The sequence below is a fragment of the Cnephaeus nilssonii genome (genome assembly GCF_951640355.1).
Source record: "Cnephaeus nilssonii genome assembly, chromosome: 7".
Lineage (NCBI taxonomy): Eukaryota > Metazoa > Chordata > Mammalia > Chiroptera > Vespertilionidae > Cnephaeus > Cnephaeus nilssonii.
This window is the reverse complement of record NC_137078.1, coordinates 47,471,812-47,487,441: the sequence shown is the minus strand read 5'-3', so window position 1 is coordinate 47,487,441 and position 15,630 is coordinate 47,471,812. Positions and strand designations below refer to the sequence as shown.

Sequence of the window (15,630 nt, the reverse complement as noted above, 5' to 3'; positions counted from 1 at the left end):
ACAGCTCTTCTGCTGAGATCCTTTTTCCCCCCTACACCCGAACAGTGAGAAACCTTAGGTATCCATCATTTGAGCAGGAAAGGACTGATTTCAGTACAGGGAAAAAAGCAAACTTCTATGTGTGACACTTTTTATTTTTTACTTGAAAGCCACAGCAAAGTAACTGGTACATCAAAAAACCACCTCAGTGTTTTGCTTTGAACATCTCTTATGTGTTTCGCAAAGCCTTTCACAATGTACATTTATATTTAGGAAATTCTAGAACTTTTATAATTTGCTATGTTTGAAATAATACTTGGATACAGAGAAGCACTTTGACATTTGAAAGCACTTGAACTATATGGTTTCCAGAACTTGGCTAATTATTTTATTTAGTAACATTCCGTGAGAGAATAGGCCCTGGGACTTTAAAGAGGACTGAATGCTTAATGTGATAGAAGGTGAATAATTTTCAAAATAGGTTAAAGCAGGGGTATCCGTTATCTATTGCTGCATAGCAAACTATCCCAAAATTTAGCAGCTTAAAACAACAAACATAACCTCACACGGTTTCTGAGGGTTGGAAATCCAGGCATGGCTGGTTTTGGTGGTTCTAGCGGAGGGTCTCTCCTGAGATTAGTTATCTGAAGGTTTGACTAGGGCTGGAGGATTTGAGTCCAGGATTGGCTCACTCATGTGGCTGTTGTCAGGGAGCTTTAGGCCCTTGCCACCTGAGCCTCTTTAACAGTTGCCTGAATATCTTTAAAACATGGCAGCTTGCTTTCCTCAGGGTGAATAACTTGAGAGATATCAAGATAGATGAACGTATCTCTTATAACCTTGACTTGGAATTGACATACCACCACTTGTGCTGTATTCTATCACAGACCATCCCTGGCAGTGTGAGAGGAGATTACAAAGGGTGTGAATATTAGGAGGCAGGATCATTTGGGGTCATCTTGATAGCTGGATACCACAGCCAGGAATCATAATAAATTACACATAGATAGTGTAGACATTTTGATTTTAAAGGAATAATTGTGCATTCTTTGGCTAATCTTGATGTAGGGTCAAGATCTTTACTTGGAATATGGATCCACTTGGTATTCTGAGATAACTTTTTTGCATAAACTACATCTGTAAATCATCACCTGGGATTTCCAGTTTCCCTTACTTTTAAAGGAGAAAAATGTTACATGAAAGCAATGAGTGTCGATTCCCCTTGATTTTAATAATTTTGTACCTGATCTAACTCTCTTTGCTTTTATATTTCTTTTTGTAATGTTTATGTAATTTCAATAGCATGCAACTGATATAACCAAGTTTGAGAACAAAACCAACAAATTCATGATAAATGTGTTTTTACAAATTGGCAGATCTTGGGTTTCTAAACGTGTTCTCAAACTTAGCATATTCAAAACAGAGCTCCTGGCCACACCTGCCTCGGCTCCTCCTCCCAATCTTTCTCATCCCAGGAAAGGACCATTTCATTCTTCCAGATCCCCAGGCCACAAAGGTCTTTTCCACACACCTCATAGTCAATGTTACCAAAATCCTTCTAGTTCTGCTTCTTAAAAAATGTACCAAGAAAAAAAATGTGCCTAGCATTTCTCAACTATCTTCACAGCTATCACTGTGGCCTGAACTCCCATCACCTGTCATCCTGATTATTGAGGAAGCCTCCTAATTGGTCTCCCTGCTTCAGTTAGTGTATTTGCAGCACATCAGCCAGAGTGAGCATGTTAAGAAGGTCAGGTCAGCCTGGCCGGTATGGCTCAGTGGTTGAGTGTCGACATGTGAACCAGGAGGTCTCAGTTAGATTCCCAGTCAGGGCACATGCCTGGGTTGCAGGCTCCTCCCCAGTGGGGGGTGTGCAGGAGGCAGCCAATCAATGAGTCTCTTTCATCATTGATGTTTCTATCTCTCCCTCTCCCTTCCTCTCTGAAATCAATATATATATATATATATATATATATATATATATATATATATATATATATATATCCTGTAATAAACTTTTCTATTAAAATAAAACACAGTCAGATCATGACACTACTTCGTTCAAAATCCACCAATGGCCACCCATTTTACTCAGTAAAAAGTTACAAAACGGGTTCTCCACAGTCGGCCTCCTGCACCACTCCATTTTCTATTATTTCACCCTCTGCCTACTCAGCTCCACCCACACAAGCCACCTTGCTCTTCCCAGAACAAGTCAGATAGGCTCCTCCTCTGGACCTTTGTGCCTCTCTCTGACTGCTCTTCCCCCAGATATCTCCAGCCATTTCCATAGCTCACTGCCTCACTTTCCTCAAGACTTTTACTCATCTGAGACCTTCCCTAGCCACTCTATGTAAAAGGACAAAATCCACCCACCCCACTCCCAGCATTCCCTGCTTCCCTGCTCTGATCTTTCCATATTGCATATCACTCAGTACTACATAGTTCATTTATTTGTTTCCTGTTGGCCCTCCTTCTTCATAATGGCAGGGCTTTTTATTTGTCTTGTCAGTACTGTATCCTCAGTATCTAGAATTGAATATTTGTTGAATGGATGATGAATTGATGGGAGAAATAATGGTCTTTGCATGTTGTGGATAGCTATCAGTTTATAGTTAGAATAGAGAACTTTGTTTAATCAGGTGAATCTGTTTAGAGAATATCAGTGAAGAGAGCTTCTAATCCTTTAAATCATAAAAATAAATGTAATTATAAATTGACTAGGGGCCCAGTGCATAAATTCATGCACCTTGAAAGGAACTGTGGGCCGTGAGGCTGCAGTGGGCACAGGGGTGGCTCTCAGCCCATCCTCCGTGCCCCTGCCTGTCCCCCCCTGCCACGGCCCCAGTCCCATCTGCTGGCAGCCCCGCTCCCACCGCCGCTGCTCCCACACTCTGATAGCACCAGCCCTGCTCATACCCGCTGATGGCACAAAGTGATTGGGGCTGGTGCCATCAGCAGGTGCGAGTGGCTGCTGCTGCCCTGATCATCCCTCAGGAGCAGGGGAAGGTGGAGAAGCCTCAGGGATGATCTGGGCTGGCAGCCGCCACTCACAACTGCTGACCGCACCGAGCGATTGGGCTGCGGGTGTGAGCGGCAGCTCTGGCACCAGCAGCAGGTGTGAGTGGGGTTGGCACCAACAGCAGGTTCAGGTGCTGGCAGCAGGTGCAAGCACCCGGCAGGACCACGGTGTGTGGGAGCAAAGAATTTTCAGTAACCAGAGGCTCGCCCCAATGACAGTGACCGGCACCCCACCTTGGTCTGGCACCCCCACTCACCTGCTCCACCATCCCACCACGGCTGATGCCTGCCATGTTCCACGTGCACTCCATGGTGGTCAGGGCACGTCATAGCGACCGGTTGTTCAGTTGTTCCGCCATTTGGTCTATTTGCGTATTAGGGTTTTATATATATATATAGATAAGTATAAGGAGGAAGAGGGTGGAATGAGTTTATAACAGAGCAGACTGATATAGATTGGAGTGAAAGAAAGGCCCTCTGAGAAAGCAACGTTTAAGAAGACAGCAAACGTTTATGTTGAAGTTAGGTAGGTAAAGAGCGTGGGAAAGAGGATTTCCTGCAGAGGGAACAGCCTGTGCAAAGATCCTGAGCCAGAATGACCAGGTAGAGTTCCATGAACTGAAGGTCCAGGTGATGGCATTGAAGGGCGCAAGGGGGCGAGCGAGATGATCCAATAGCTGTTTTAATTACCAACCTAGAACTTTAATTGAAGAAGGGATGGTTTACACAAAAGAATTTTCATTCTGAATAAATAGTGAATGGAGATGGGGTGGGGAAGAAAAGTTATAGTTAAGAGCAGACGCTTTTTTTTGACATCCCTGAAGATATAACCTGTTGTCTGCTCAGTGCTAGAAGTTGGAAGTGGTTGTCCCTGGTGTATCTGTGTGGAGGCCAGTTCAATTCTTAAATGACTTTGTTTGTTTATATTCACTTGCAGCATGCAGTGAAGAAGTGAAGATCTCTCCCACCAGAATTAACGCCCTCTCTGGATGAGCATTTCCGGCTTTCATGGGGGTTGCTTGATGGGTATAACTGACAAGCTTGTGGTCCAGGTTGAAAAGGTGGTTTAGGTGCTAAGGTTCCCAGATACCCTTATGTGGGTTTAGAAAGACCAGAGATGATTGGGTTCAATTCAAGAAAGATCATGTCATTATTTCCTTTTACTCCTCCTCCCCCTCCTTCTCTCCTTCCACTTCTCTACCGACCGCTCTCTTTGGAGTTGAATGAAGATCAGAGCCAAGAAAAAGGGGAGCGAGGAAGGATAAAGTGGTCCCCGGGCTGCTGCCCTCTGCTCTGGGCACTGAACGCCGGCCTGGTCGAGGAGCTGCGAGAAGGGGGCTCCGGGGCACGCCGGCTGCGGGGGAGCGGGAGGCCAGCTCGGCCCACTGATCAGCTCCTTTCCAACATCGCCCCTTTCCCACCGGGAAGGCAGCCTCCCTTCCCCGGGAGGTGGAGGCAGACGCAAGGTGAAGGGGTCAGTTTAGAGACCTAGAGCCAGGCGGCAGGCGGGTTCTGGCGGAAAGTTGGCAACCACCGCCCCCGCCGCCCGCCTTCCTCCTCGCCTCTCCACCCCCCTCCGGGCGATACGGCGGAGGTGGGGGGTTGGGGGGACTGGCCTTGTGTTTTGGAACAGCTGCTGCCGGCGCTGGGCCCGCCTGGAATGCGGGAGCAGGCAGCGCACCAGGACTTTTATGGAAACTTGCTGCTGGAGACGGCGGCGGCGGCGACAGCCAGAGGGCTCCCGGCGGCAGGAGCGGCGGCGGCGGCGGAGCGCCCGGACCCTCGCCCACTCCCCGGCGCAGGACGCGCGCAGCCTCTCCACGCGCCACGAGGGCCATCGCTGGTCGCGGCTCCGGGAGGGTGAGGACTGGCGGGGGGAGCGTGGGGCGGGGGTGGCGGAGGTGTCGGGTCCCCCGGGGGGAGAGAGGGGGAGGACAGCGAGACGCTCCCCGCGCCTGGCTGCTGGCCGGGCTCCGACGCGGCGCCGAGCGCACCGGGCTCGCTCCGGCCGTGGGGGCGCGCAGGTCGGCGGCCGCGGCCGAGTGCGGAGCCGGGTCAGCCTCGCCGTCCCTCGCGGTCCCCCGGCCCCCGGCCCCGCTGGCGATTTCCTGGCCCCGCCGCCCTGTCTCGGCGCCGTGGCGCCCCGTTCGTGGAGTTTCGGGTGGTTTCTCTGCTCCTGCAGGGGAGGAGCCCTCCGTGCGCGCCGTGGGTACCGGTCCCCGGGCTCTCCCCGTGGGGCCCGGGCAGGTGAAGCTCGGGGGCGGCCCCCACCACGTCCCCCAGGCGCGGTCTCCAGCTCGCCCGCGGGGCCTGTCATTTTTCAGAGAGGTCGTTCCTGACCTGCCCTCGGACGCCGGGGCGGGAGGGTGATTGAACAGCCCGCCCCCGCCGCTCCCGCCCAGGGATTCTTCTGCGGATTCCGTCCGGGGTGCGATGTGGGGGCTGTGCTAGGAGAAGTTGGAGTGAATCGGGTAGTTACCTCCTGAAACCTGCCTTGTCTATGTTTTTTGAAAACGCCAAACCATTCCAGTTGGGTAAACTGTGAAACGCTCTACAAATGCTAAAAAAATGTATTATTGTTGGCATTTGTGAAGAACATAGCAAGTTGAGAGATGACTTGATTATTGCAGTGGCTTTGAGATCTTCATTTTATATTTATTAAAGGTCCATAACGTGAACAAAGAGAGTAGGGGAGGGTTGGGGGGCCGGGGAGAGAGGAGAGAGAGACAGAGAGAGAGAGAGAGAGAGGGAGAGAGAGAGAGAGAGAGAGAGAGAGAGAGAGAGAGAGAGACAAGAACAAGGTAAAAATAGCATAAGGCCATGTCCTAAAAAAATGTGTCCTTGGGAAAGAGGCAGGTAGAGAAAAAAAGTAAGCCATTATAAGAAAGAAATTCGTTCCATGAGGAAAGCGATGGGAGCATCATTCATCAGCTAAATTTTGTTAATGAATTCATGTAACCGACCCATTGGCTTTCGAGTCACAACATAACTATGTGTTGGATAGTGTGTTTAAATAAGCTTAAGTATTTATACCATCTGAGTCACACAACATTGAGTGAACCACATTTATTTTCCCCCCTAATCCTCTTATGGGTTAAATTGCTTCCATATAAAAAAACCTCAGAATACACATAAGTCTCTGAAATTCTTTTGAGATTTGAGGTATGGTAAGGTGGAAAATGCATAATAAATCAAATTTATGGACAGGTTTTTTGGGGAAATAGATTTAGTATACGTGAACTTTGATTATTCAATGTAGTTAGTTGAGATTCTTCCTCACAGGTCTTAGGCCCCTATTTTTGAAGATATTTTATATCTTGACTGGAATAATTTAAAGAAAAATGTGTACAATTCTATAATTTATCTGCAACAACTCCCTTAAAGAGCCCTAAGCAAAAACCACAAAAAATTAGTTTAAATCCAGTTTCCCGCAGTACAGTATTATTGTAATTCAGTTTTAATAGAAGATTCACACTTTCAAATCCATTTAAAACTGAAATAGCAATTTTTCTTACTCACCTTACAATGGAATCTGTGCTATTTTTGAAAATCTGATATATAAGACTGATCATTGTGAAAATGTATGTCATCTTGAGATGACTATATTTAGTATCAACAGAGGAATGTATTATCTAGGTTCTTGAACAGTAATTTCCCCCTGAAATTACACTCTAAGTATTTAGGTTAGGGTTTCATTCATGAAAAAAATGAAAACTTAATACACATACACACACACACACACACACACACACACACACACACATATATATATAACATATATAGTATATATGTATATATATATTTGGGAGATATTAATTGGGGATTTATTCCTTAGAACCCAAGTGGCTGGGGATGACATACTTCATTTAGAAAAATAAAATGTACTGTTATCTTTGAAACACCCTAAAGACAAATAAAAGTATTGTTTACATAAAAATACATGTCTAGCCTGGCTGATGTGGCTCAATGGATTAAATGCCATCCATGGACCAAGAGGTCCCCAGTTCAATTCCTGGTCAGGGCACATGCCCAGCTTGTGGGCTCAATCCACAGTAGGGGGCATGCAGGAGACTTTCGCTCTCTCCCTTCCTCTTTGAAATCAATAAAAAAAGAAAAAAATACATGCCTAAATGAAAGAAAACAATGCAGTAAATGTAGAAAAGTATGTGACAGATGGGCGATGTCTGAAAGTTTTTACAGAAGAGAGGACTCAGTGCATTTTATAGTATGTAGGCCACACACACACACACATACACACACACAACACAAGAACATCATGGTAGTCTGTAATTTGAGGGAAAATGATCTACAGAATGCTTAACAATTTCACATATTTCTGTTCTTATTTAATCAATCTGTGATCTACATCACCTGTATAGTTTCATGTTCTCTTTTTTCTGGTTTTATAATTGGAAATTACATATTACATACACTTGGAATTGCTGTATTTTCTTTTTCTATTTAAATAGGGCATAATTTGGCTTGACTTATGGTAGTATACTTTTTACACTCTAGGATGGGTGGATCTTTACCCAGAAATTCAACTTATTTAAGTTTTAGTAAAATTTGTTTTTTATTATGAAGTTAATACAACCATACTATAGTTATGATTAAGAAGTATGAAGAATGGAAAAGGGGGGTATCAAAATCTCACACACTAACTGTTATGATTTTGTTATATTTCCCTCTTTTCCCTATGGGTATGATTTTTTTTCTTGTATTGCCATATGTAAAAGCATCGGATGCAGTATCCTCCATCTAGTAAGTGTTCAATAGCTAGTTCTTTTTCTCTTCCCTTCTCTTCCTTCTTGTCATCACTTCCTTTTTGCTCTCAGATTAAAAGACAGGTAGATTGGGACTCCCTAAGTCAGGTTTTGAGGTTGGTGAAATTTGATTTCCACCTTCTTTTCTGTACTTCTTGTCTGTCCTTTTCTCCCCTTTGACTCTGCCTCCCTCTTTCTGGTCCAAATAGGCTTCTCGTAAAAAATAACAAAACAAACAAACAAACAAACAAAAATAGGTTTCTCCTTTGTCTCCAGTTCCTGTTTGTTTAGATCAGGGGCCATGAACTGGCAGCCCAAAAGCCACTTGCAGCCACAGACATGCTTACAATTTGGTACATTTTATATTAAAATATGGATTCCCAGACTCTCTAGAAAAATTGGAAGAAGTTGGCAAAACAGAGTCCACATTTCTTCATTGCAAGAATATACAGGAACTAAGCAGTGGCTCCCCACTCAGAGTGCACACTCTCCTTTTCACATAGACTCCACCATTCCCTGTTGTTTTACATCTTAGTCATCACTCATTTACATTACCTATCAACGACACTACATCACACTCACTCACATTACCTGACCCTAGTCTAAGTAAGTATGAGGGCAAGTCTGAAGTCATGATATGAAGGGAAGTCTGCTGGACTTGGCATTAGGAACCTGGACTTTAAATGTCATAGATATATTTAGATTAGCAAGCCTTCTCTTAAACAATGCTATTACAGGAATGGGAAGAAGTTAACATTCGTTGACACTACTTGCTAGTCAGATTGAGTTGAAAGGGACCATGTGTTGCTAACTAAAACAAAATATTTTAACTGGTGGGAGTTTAGAAAGCATGGAGGAGATGTTTCTGGGAGAGACCCCCAGAGGTTTGCCACAAAGAGGAGTTAGCTACAAAGAGGAGTTAGCTACTATTCTGCCTCCCTGCCCCACCCATCCCCAGCCATGTCCTTCACTGAAAGGCCTTCTTCCACTTGCCGAGAGGCACAGTCCCCTCCACAGGTTACCACATCCATTACTGTAATCAGCCAACTGCCTGAAGCCCTAACTTTCAGGTTTTTCATGATAACTAGTTTAATGTAAGCGCACTCCATTTTATTTTCTATTATTTCATTTTCATTCATCATAGGCCCTCCTATTGAAGATATCAATCATAAGTTTTATTTGGGTTGATTTTTGGATCAGACAGTTGTCCTGTTATTTCTTTGTCCTCCATCCATTCGCTCAAATATGAATTGAGTTTGTACTGTGTCCTAGTTGTTGTGTGAGACACTAAGGATAGTACATGCCCTTGACTGGCCTAGGGACCCTACTCGAGCGGTCCCAGATTTTGAGAGGGTGCAGGCCGGGCTGAGGGACCCCCCCCCCCCCCAAGTGCACAAATTTTTGTGCACCGGGCCTCTAGTGTTAAATAATGTTAAATCATGTCCTGTTCTGTTCAATAATGTTCTGTTAGATAAATTCAGAAGCATTCTGTACTTTTGACAATTTAACAGGATGAGACATATCAGTGTTTTTCTTAATCGAGAGAATGACATATGTGTGAATACTGTTTCTTGATTCTTCACTGTCATTATTTACAGAAATAGGAGTACTACGTGCATGTCACTGACTTGGACACTTTAATAATCAGATATCAAAACAGCCCCTAACTTGATGAATGAGTTCACTCAGTGAATTCTAAAACCACAACCATCAGAGATAGCTGCATTGCGTTTAGTACCTGAGGATCATTAAAAACCTATGTCTGTGTTCTGCTTAACTCCAAGTTAATTCTAAGAGAATAACTGCTAGCATGTATCCATTTAAAAGGAAATAAAGTAGCTCAAATAAAAGCTCTGTGCTGCTCACATGGGCAAAATGTCTGTTTCTCAGTTACCCATCACCATGTTCGACTGTCAGTTAATTGCCAGAAAAAGATGACAAATTCACTAAATACAGAGAATACTATTAATCATGGCTTTTGGCTTCCAACATATTTCTACTGCTCAGAATTGTGGTTCTCAGATGATTGCATTAAATGTTCTGTTGATTACACTAATAGGTAAAACCTTATAAACTACGCCCCCATCCCCATCACACACCAGTTGTCCTGCTTTCTTGGCATCAGCATAATACAATGGGTAAGAGTGCAGACTCTGTAGACAAACTCTGCCCATTTTTATCCTGTGTCCATCACTCATTAATTGTGTGGTCTTAGGAAGTCACTTGATTTTTCTGTCTCAGTTTTCCCAGCTGTAATAATTTACAGAAGACTTCAAATCCTATTAGATAAACTCTAAGACATTATTTTTGTACTAATATTTTAAGAAATTTTAAATTACTAGACTTAAACTTTTTTGTTTTGAGACAGGATTTGATAATAGAATTTCCTTAAAGGGTTCTTGTGGGGGGTAAATTGGCACATTACCTGGCACACAGTAAAGGCTTAATAAATGTTAGCTTGGATTATTTTCATCATTATTTTTTTTCATATTGTGGTGTGTTATTGAGATAGTGGATTTAGATTAGACAATACAATCAGTGACTGTGGAATAGAATTCTTTCCTGTGAAGCTAATACACCAAATGAAGTCAAATTTATACCTTTAACCTTGGTTTAGCACAGAAAGATAACTGAGTCAACAGTTGGAATACACTGTTGTTTCTACCAGCCAGAGTCATACCTTTAAAAAATTATTTATAAAGGAATCCGATAAGTATTTATCTGCTTGATTTTGAAATTAATTTCTCTAATATAAAGCTAGTTAAGAGATATGAGTCCTCTTGGTTTGTAATCTAGACCTTAAAAAACAATTCCATAACACAGAAAGCTCATAAATGTATTTTGCCAAAACTCTTTTATCCTCAAAATGTAGAACAGAGCCAACTGTCAGCAAAGGATCACTTGCTTATATTTTAACCAAAAAAGTTAAGGTTTAGTACTGTTCAAATTTCCACAGACTTTCAAAACGAGAGCTCAAAATACTGAAATGACATTTAAAGAACTATTCTAAGTGGTTTTACTCAGTAAAGTTTAAAGATCAATCTTATTTCATTCAGATTCTATAAATAAGTCAAGATATAATTTGAAGATTTAAAAAAATTAGATGAAGAGAGCTAGCTGATTCATTTATTCTCCCGACTATTTTTGACAGGGTAATTCTTTATTGTCACCAAGCCATGCAATTTTCTTTCATTTTACCAGGAAAAAAGTCTTCTTGAAGTTCATCTGGCCAATTAATTCAGCTAAAATTTTCAATTCCCATAGTCCCATATGAGATTGCTCAAATTTTCTTTGTACCCTTTGGTATTCCTCTTAAATTATACAAATAAATTTTAAAAATTCCCTGCTCACTTGCAGGGAATTGTAGGTTTTTACTAAAGAGGGTACATTGTAGTGAGGTACACCAGGAGTAATGAAATGAATCAAAATTATTGATACCTACTAATGTTGGATATTATTCTAGAGTCTTTTTACATATATTTTCTTGTCTAATCCTAATTAGGAAGCAACAGCGTTGGAATTTGGATTTAGGTCTTATGATCAAATTATGGTAATCAAAATGTGAGGTGAAGACTTGTAGTAAAATGGGGCAGTGGAAATAGTGAAGTAACATGTAAGAACAAATTTGAAAGCAACATTCACAATCTTAACAATCTATAAAAATGTAGGAGATATAGAAAAATAAACCAGTAATAACTTTAAGGTTTGAGAAACTACGAGTATTAAGGGTAGATTTTGTTGGTTATACAATAAGAAATATCTGATAGGTAACTCTAGATATGATAGAATGGCTCAGATAAGCGGATAGGACTACAGCTATTTGTTATTTTTATCTCAGGCACATAGAAGTAGATTGCTTGTAAACCTTGATTAATGACATACTTTCATTCAAGCATGGCCTGCTTTTATTAGTAATTGGGTTTTTAAAAATATATTTTTATTGATTTCAGGGAGGAAGGGAGAGATAGATAGAAACATCAATGATGAGAGAGAATCATTGATTGGCTGCCTCCTGCACACCCCCCACTGGGGATTGAGCCCACAACCCGGGCATGTGCCCTTTACCAGAATTGAACCCGGGACCCTTCATTCCTCAGGCCGACGCTCTATCCACCGAGCCAAACTGGCCAGGGCTATTAGTAATTGTTGTTAGTAATGTATAAGCACCCATTGACCCATTAAACTACAACAGTTAGTACCTGGTTAATAGTTACATGGAATTGAGACCCACTCACCCCCATCATATTATCTCCTCACACAAAGAAAACTAGCCCCAGATGGTTTCATAGGGAAGTTCTTGCAAACATTTAAGGAAAAAATAATACCAACTCTATATGCACTATTACAGAAAATTAAAGAAGAGAAAATACTTCCCAACTCATTCTGTGAGAGAAGTATTACTCAATTAACAAAAACAGGTGTGGCTCAGTAGTTGAGGGTCAACCTATGAACCAGGAGGTCATGGTTTGATTCCTGGGTTTTGAGCTCGATTCTCAGTATGGGGCCATGTAGAAAGCAACCAATCTATGATTCTCTCTCAGCATTGATGCTTTTATCTCTCTCTCCCTCACCCTTCCTCTCTGAAATCAATACAAAAATACTGAAAAAAACAATCAAACAGGTATTACAAGAAAATAAAACTACAAACCACCTGGCCTGTGTGGCTCAGTGATTGAGCGTTGACCCATGCACCAAGAGGTTGCGAGCTGATCCCCAGCAGGGGACTTGCAGGAAGCAGCCAATCAATGTTGATGCTTCTCTCATGGATGTTTCTATCTCTCTCTCCCTTCTTCTCTAAAATCAATTTAAAAAAAAAAAGTATTAAAAAAAACCACTACAGACCAATATCCTTCGCAAATGTGGATGCAAAACTTCTTAACAAAATTTTATCAAATTGAATCTATCAGGATGTATAGGGTAATGCATCATGACCAAATGAAGTTTATCCTAGGAATGGAAAGTTGATTTAACATTTGAAAATAAATAAATTCACCATAATAAAAATAAAAACCGTATGATTATCTTAATAAACACAGAAAAAGCATTAGATAATTCAACACCCATTCCTGAAATTACTGCAGCATAATAGGAATAGAAAGGAACTTAATCTGATATAGTGCATCTAAGAAAAAATCTATAGCTAAAATCATACTTATTGGTGAGAGAAAAAATTTTCCCCTGAGATCAGGAACAAGGCAAAGAAGTCTGCTCTCATTACTTCCACTTAACACTGTCCTGGAAGTTCTAGCCAGTACAATCAGGCCACAAAAAGAAATAAAAGACATCCAGATTGGAAAGGAAAAGGTGTTCACAGATGATGTAATCATCTATGTAGAAAATCTAATGGAATCTAAAACAAACAAACAAAAACCCAATAGAATTGATAATTTTACTTTAGCAGGATATAAGATCAGAGTACAAAAATCCTATCTAATAAAGAGGGAATGCCGAAACCAGTTTGGCTCAGTGGATAGAGCGTCAGCCTACGGACTAAAGGGTCCCAGGTTTGATTCCGGTCAGGGGCATGTACCTTGTTTGTGGGCACATCCCCGGTGGGGGGTGTGCAGGAGGCAGCTGATCGATGTTTCTAACTCTCTATCCCTCTCTCTTCCTCTCTGTAAAAAATCAATAAAATATATTTTTTTTAAAAAGAGGGAATATGCTAATTTACCCTCACGCCATCACAAAGATGGCAGCACCCACAGCCAATAAGGAGGGAATATGCTAATTGACTGTCCTGCCCTCAAAGATGGTGGTGCCCACAGCCAATAAGGAGGGAATATGCTAATTGACTGCCATGCCCTCAAAGATGGCGGTGCCCACAGCCACAAGATGGCAGTGCCCAGTCCCCTCAGCCTGCCCCCCAGTCCCTTCCACGCCCCTGGCTCTGAAGTCCCACAGTCCCCTTAGCCCCCCAGCCACACAGGGCCGGCCCAAGGCGCAGGCAAGCCTCAGATGGCAGCTGCCCAGCCACCCAGGCTGGCCCGAGGCGCAGACAAGCCTTGGATGGCGGCTGCCCAGCCGCCCAGGGCCACCCGAGGCTCAGGTAACCAGGGCCGGCTGAGGCTTGTGCGGCCGGCAGTGGCAGCAGCAGAGGTGTGATGGGGCATCACCTTGCCCTGATCGCCGGGTCGCCTCCCACCCTTGAGAGCTCCCGGACTGTGAGAGTGGGCAGGCCAAGCTGGGGGAACGCCCCCTCCAGTGCATGAATTTTCATGCACCGGGCCTCTAGTAAATTATATATTTATATACTAGCAAAAATTATCAATTGAAACCTAAAAACAACACCATTTACAAAAGCAACAACAAATATGAATTTTTTTAGGGATCTATCTCACAAAAGATATGGAAGACCTGCACACTGAATACTACAAAACATTTCTCTTCTTTTTTTTAAAAAATATATTTTATTGATTTTTTACAGAGAGGAAGGGAGAGGGATAGAGAGTTAGAAACATCGATGAGAGAGAAACATCGATCAGCTGCCTCCTGCACACCCCCCACTGGGGATGTGCCCGCAACCAAGGTACATGCCCTTGACCGGAATCGAACCTGGGACCTTTCAGTCTGCAGGCCGACGCTCTATCCACTGAGCCAAACCGGTTTCGGCTTCTCTTCTTTTTGTTTTTAAATATGTTTTTATTGATTTTAGAGAGAGAGGAAGGGAGAGAGATAGAGGGATAGAAACATAGATGAGAAAGGAACATCTATTGGCTGCCTCAAGACTTGCACATGAATGTTCATAGCAGCTTTATTTGTAATAGTCAGTAACTGGAAACAAACCTAATGTCTATCAACAGATGAATGGTTATCAAATTGTGGCATATAATAATAATCAGTAATAAAAAGGAATGAACTATTGGCAAATGCAACAACATGGATGAACCTCAAAATAATTATACTGGGTGAAAAAAGCCAGACAATCAAGTACATACTATATAATTCCATTTATAGAAAATTTGAACTAATCTATAGTGACAGAAAGCATATCCGCCTGGGTTGGGGGTGAGGGTGGGAGAGGAAGGAAGTAAGGGGTCTGAGAAAATGTTTGGGGATAATGTATATATTCATTTTCTTGACTGTGGTGATGATGTCATGAATACATACATATGTCAGAACTTATCAAATTGTGCACTTTTAAAAAGTGTAGTTTATTGTATGTCAACTGCAGCTTAGTAAAGCTGTTTTTTAATTTTACAAATTACAATAAATAAATTACAATAAAACTCTAAAAAGTATTCAGTTAATCCAGAAGTAGGCAAAAATAGTAAAAGAACAAAAAAGAGAGGACAAATAAGAAATAAATAGTAAATGGTAGACTTAAGTCCATTCATATAAATAATTACATTAAATGTTAATAGACTAAACACTGCAATTAAAAGATATCAGAATTAATTTTTTTAAAAAACACCACAAAGTCCAATTATGTGATGTGCCCAAAAGATGTACTTCACATGTAAAGAGAGAGAAAGGTTGAAAATAAATGGCTAGAAAATGATATACTGTGCAAACTAAACTTAAGGAAGTTGATGTGGCTATTTTAATATCAGATAAGTTCAAGGCAATAAGGTAAGACAGGGAAATTTCATACTGGTGAAAGGGTCAATTCTAACAGAAGATATTAAAATCATAATGTATATGCACTTAAGAGAGTTTGAAATTATATGAGACACAAATGACAGAATTAAAAGAAGAAATAGATAGTTCCACATAGTTGAAGACTGATAAAATGAGGCTAAAAAAAAAGTGAAGACAGAAATTTCAATAACACTATAACCACCTTGACCTGGTTGATATTTATAGAATAATACACCTAATAACTGCAGGATACAAATTCTTTGCAAGTGCACTAGATGTAGTCACAAGC

At 41.9% G+C, this 15,630-nt stretch overlaps 1 protein-coding gene across 5 annotated transcripts in view; it reads left to right on the top strand.

The window, feature by feature from the left end:
• Positions 1–4,270: 4,270 nt before the first annotated feature.
• The window catches only part of NEXN (nexilin F-actin binding protein), a 39,206-nt gene continuing 27,846 nt past the window's right edge, over positions 4,271–15,630 (top strand). For 2 of the 5 annotated variants that reach the window (XM_079776280.1, XM_079776279.1), the window contains exon 1: positions 4,281–4,860. In XM_079776280.1, coding sequence (XP_079632406.1) covers positions 4,661–4,860 — 200 coding nt within the window. In that variant the 5' untranslated portion in view covers positions 4,281–4,660. Of the gene's footprint in view, positions 4,861–15,630 lie in introns of all 5 variants that reach the window. The other 3 variants (XM_079776283.1, XM_079776281.1, XM_079776282.1) reach the window with 3 other exon arrangements.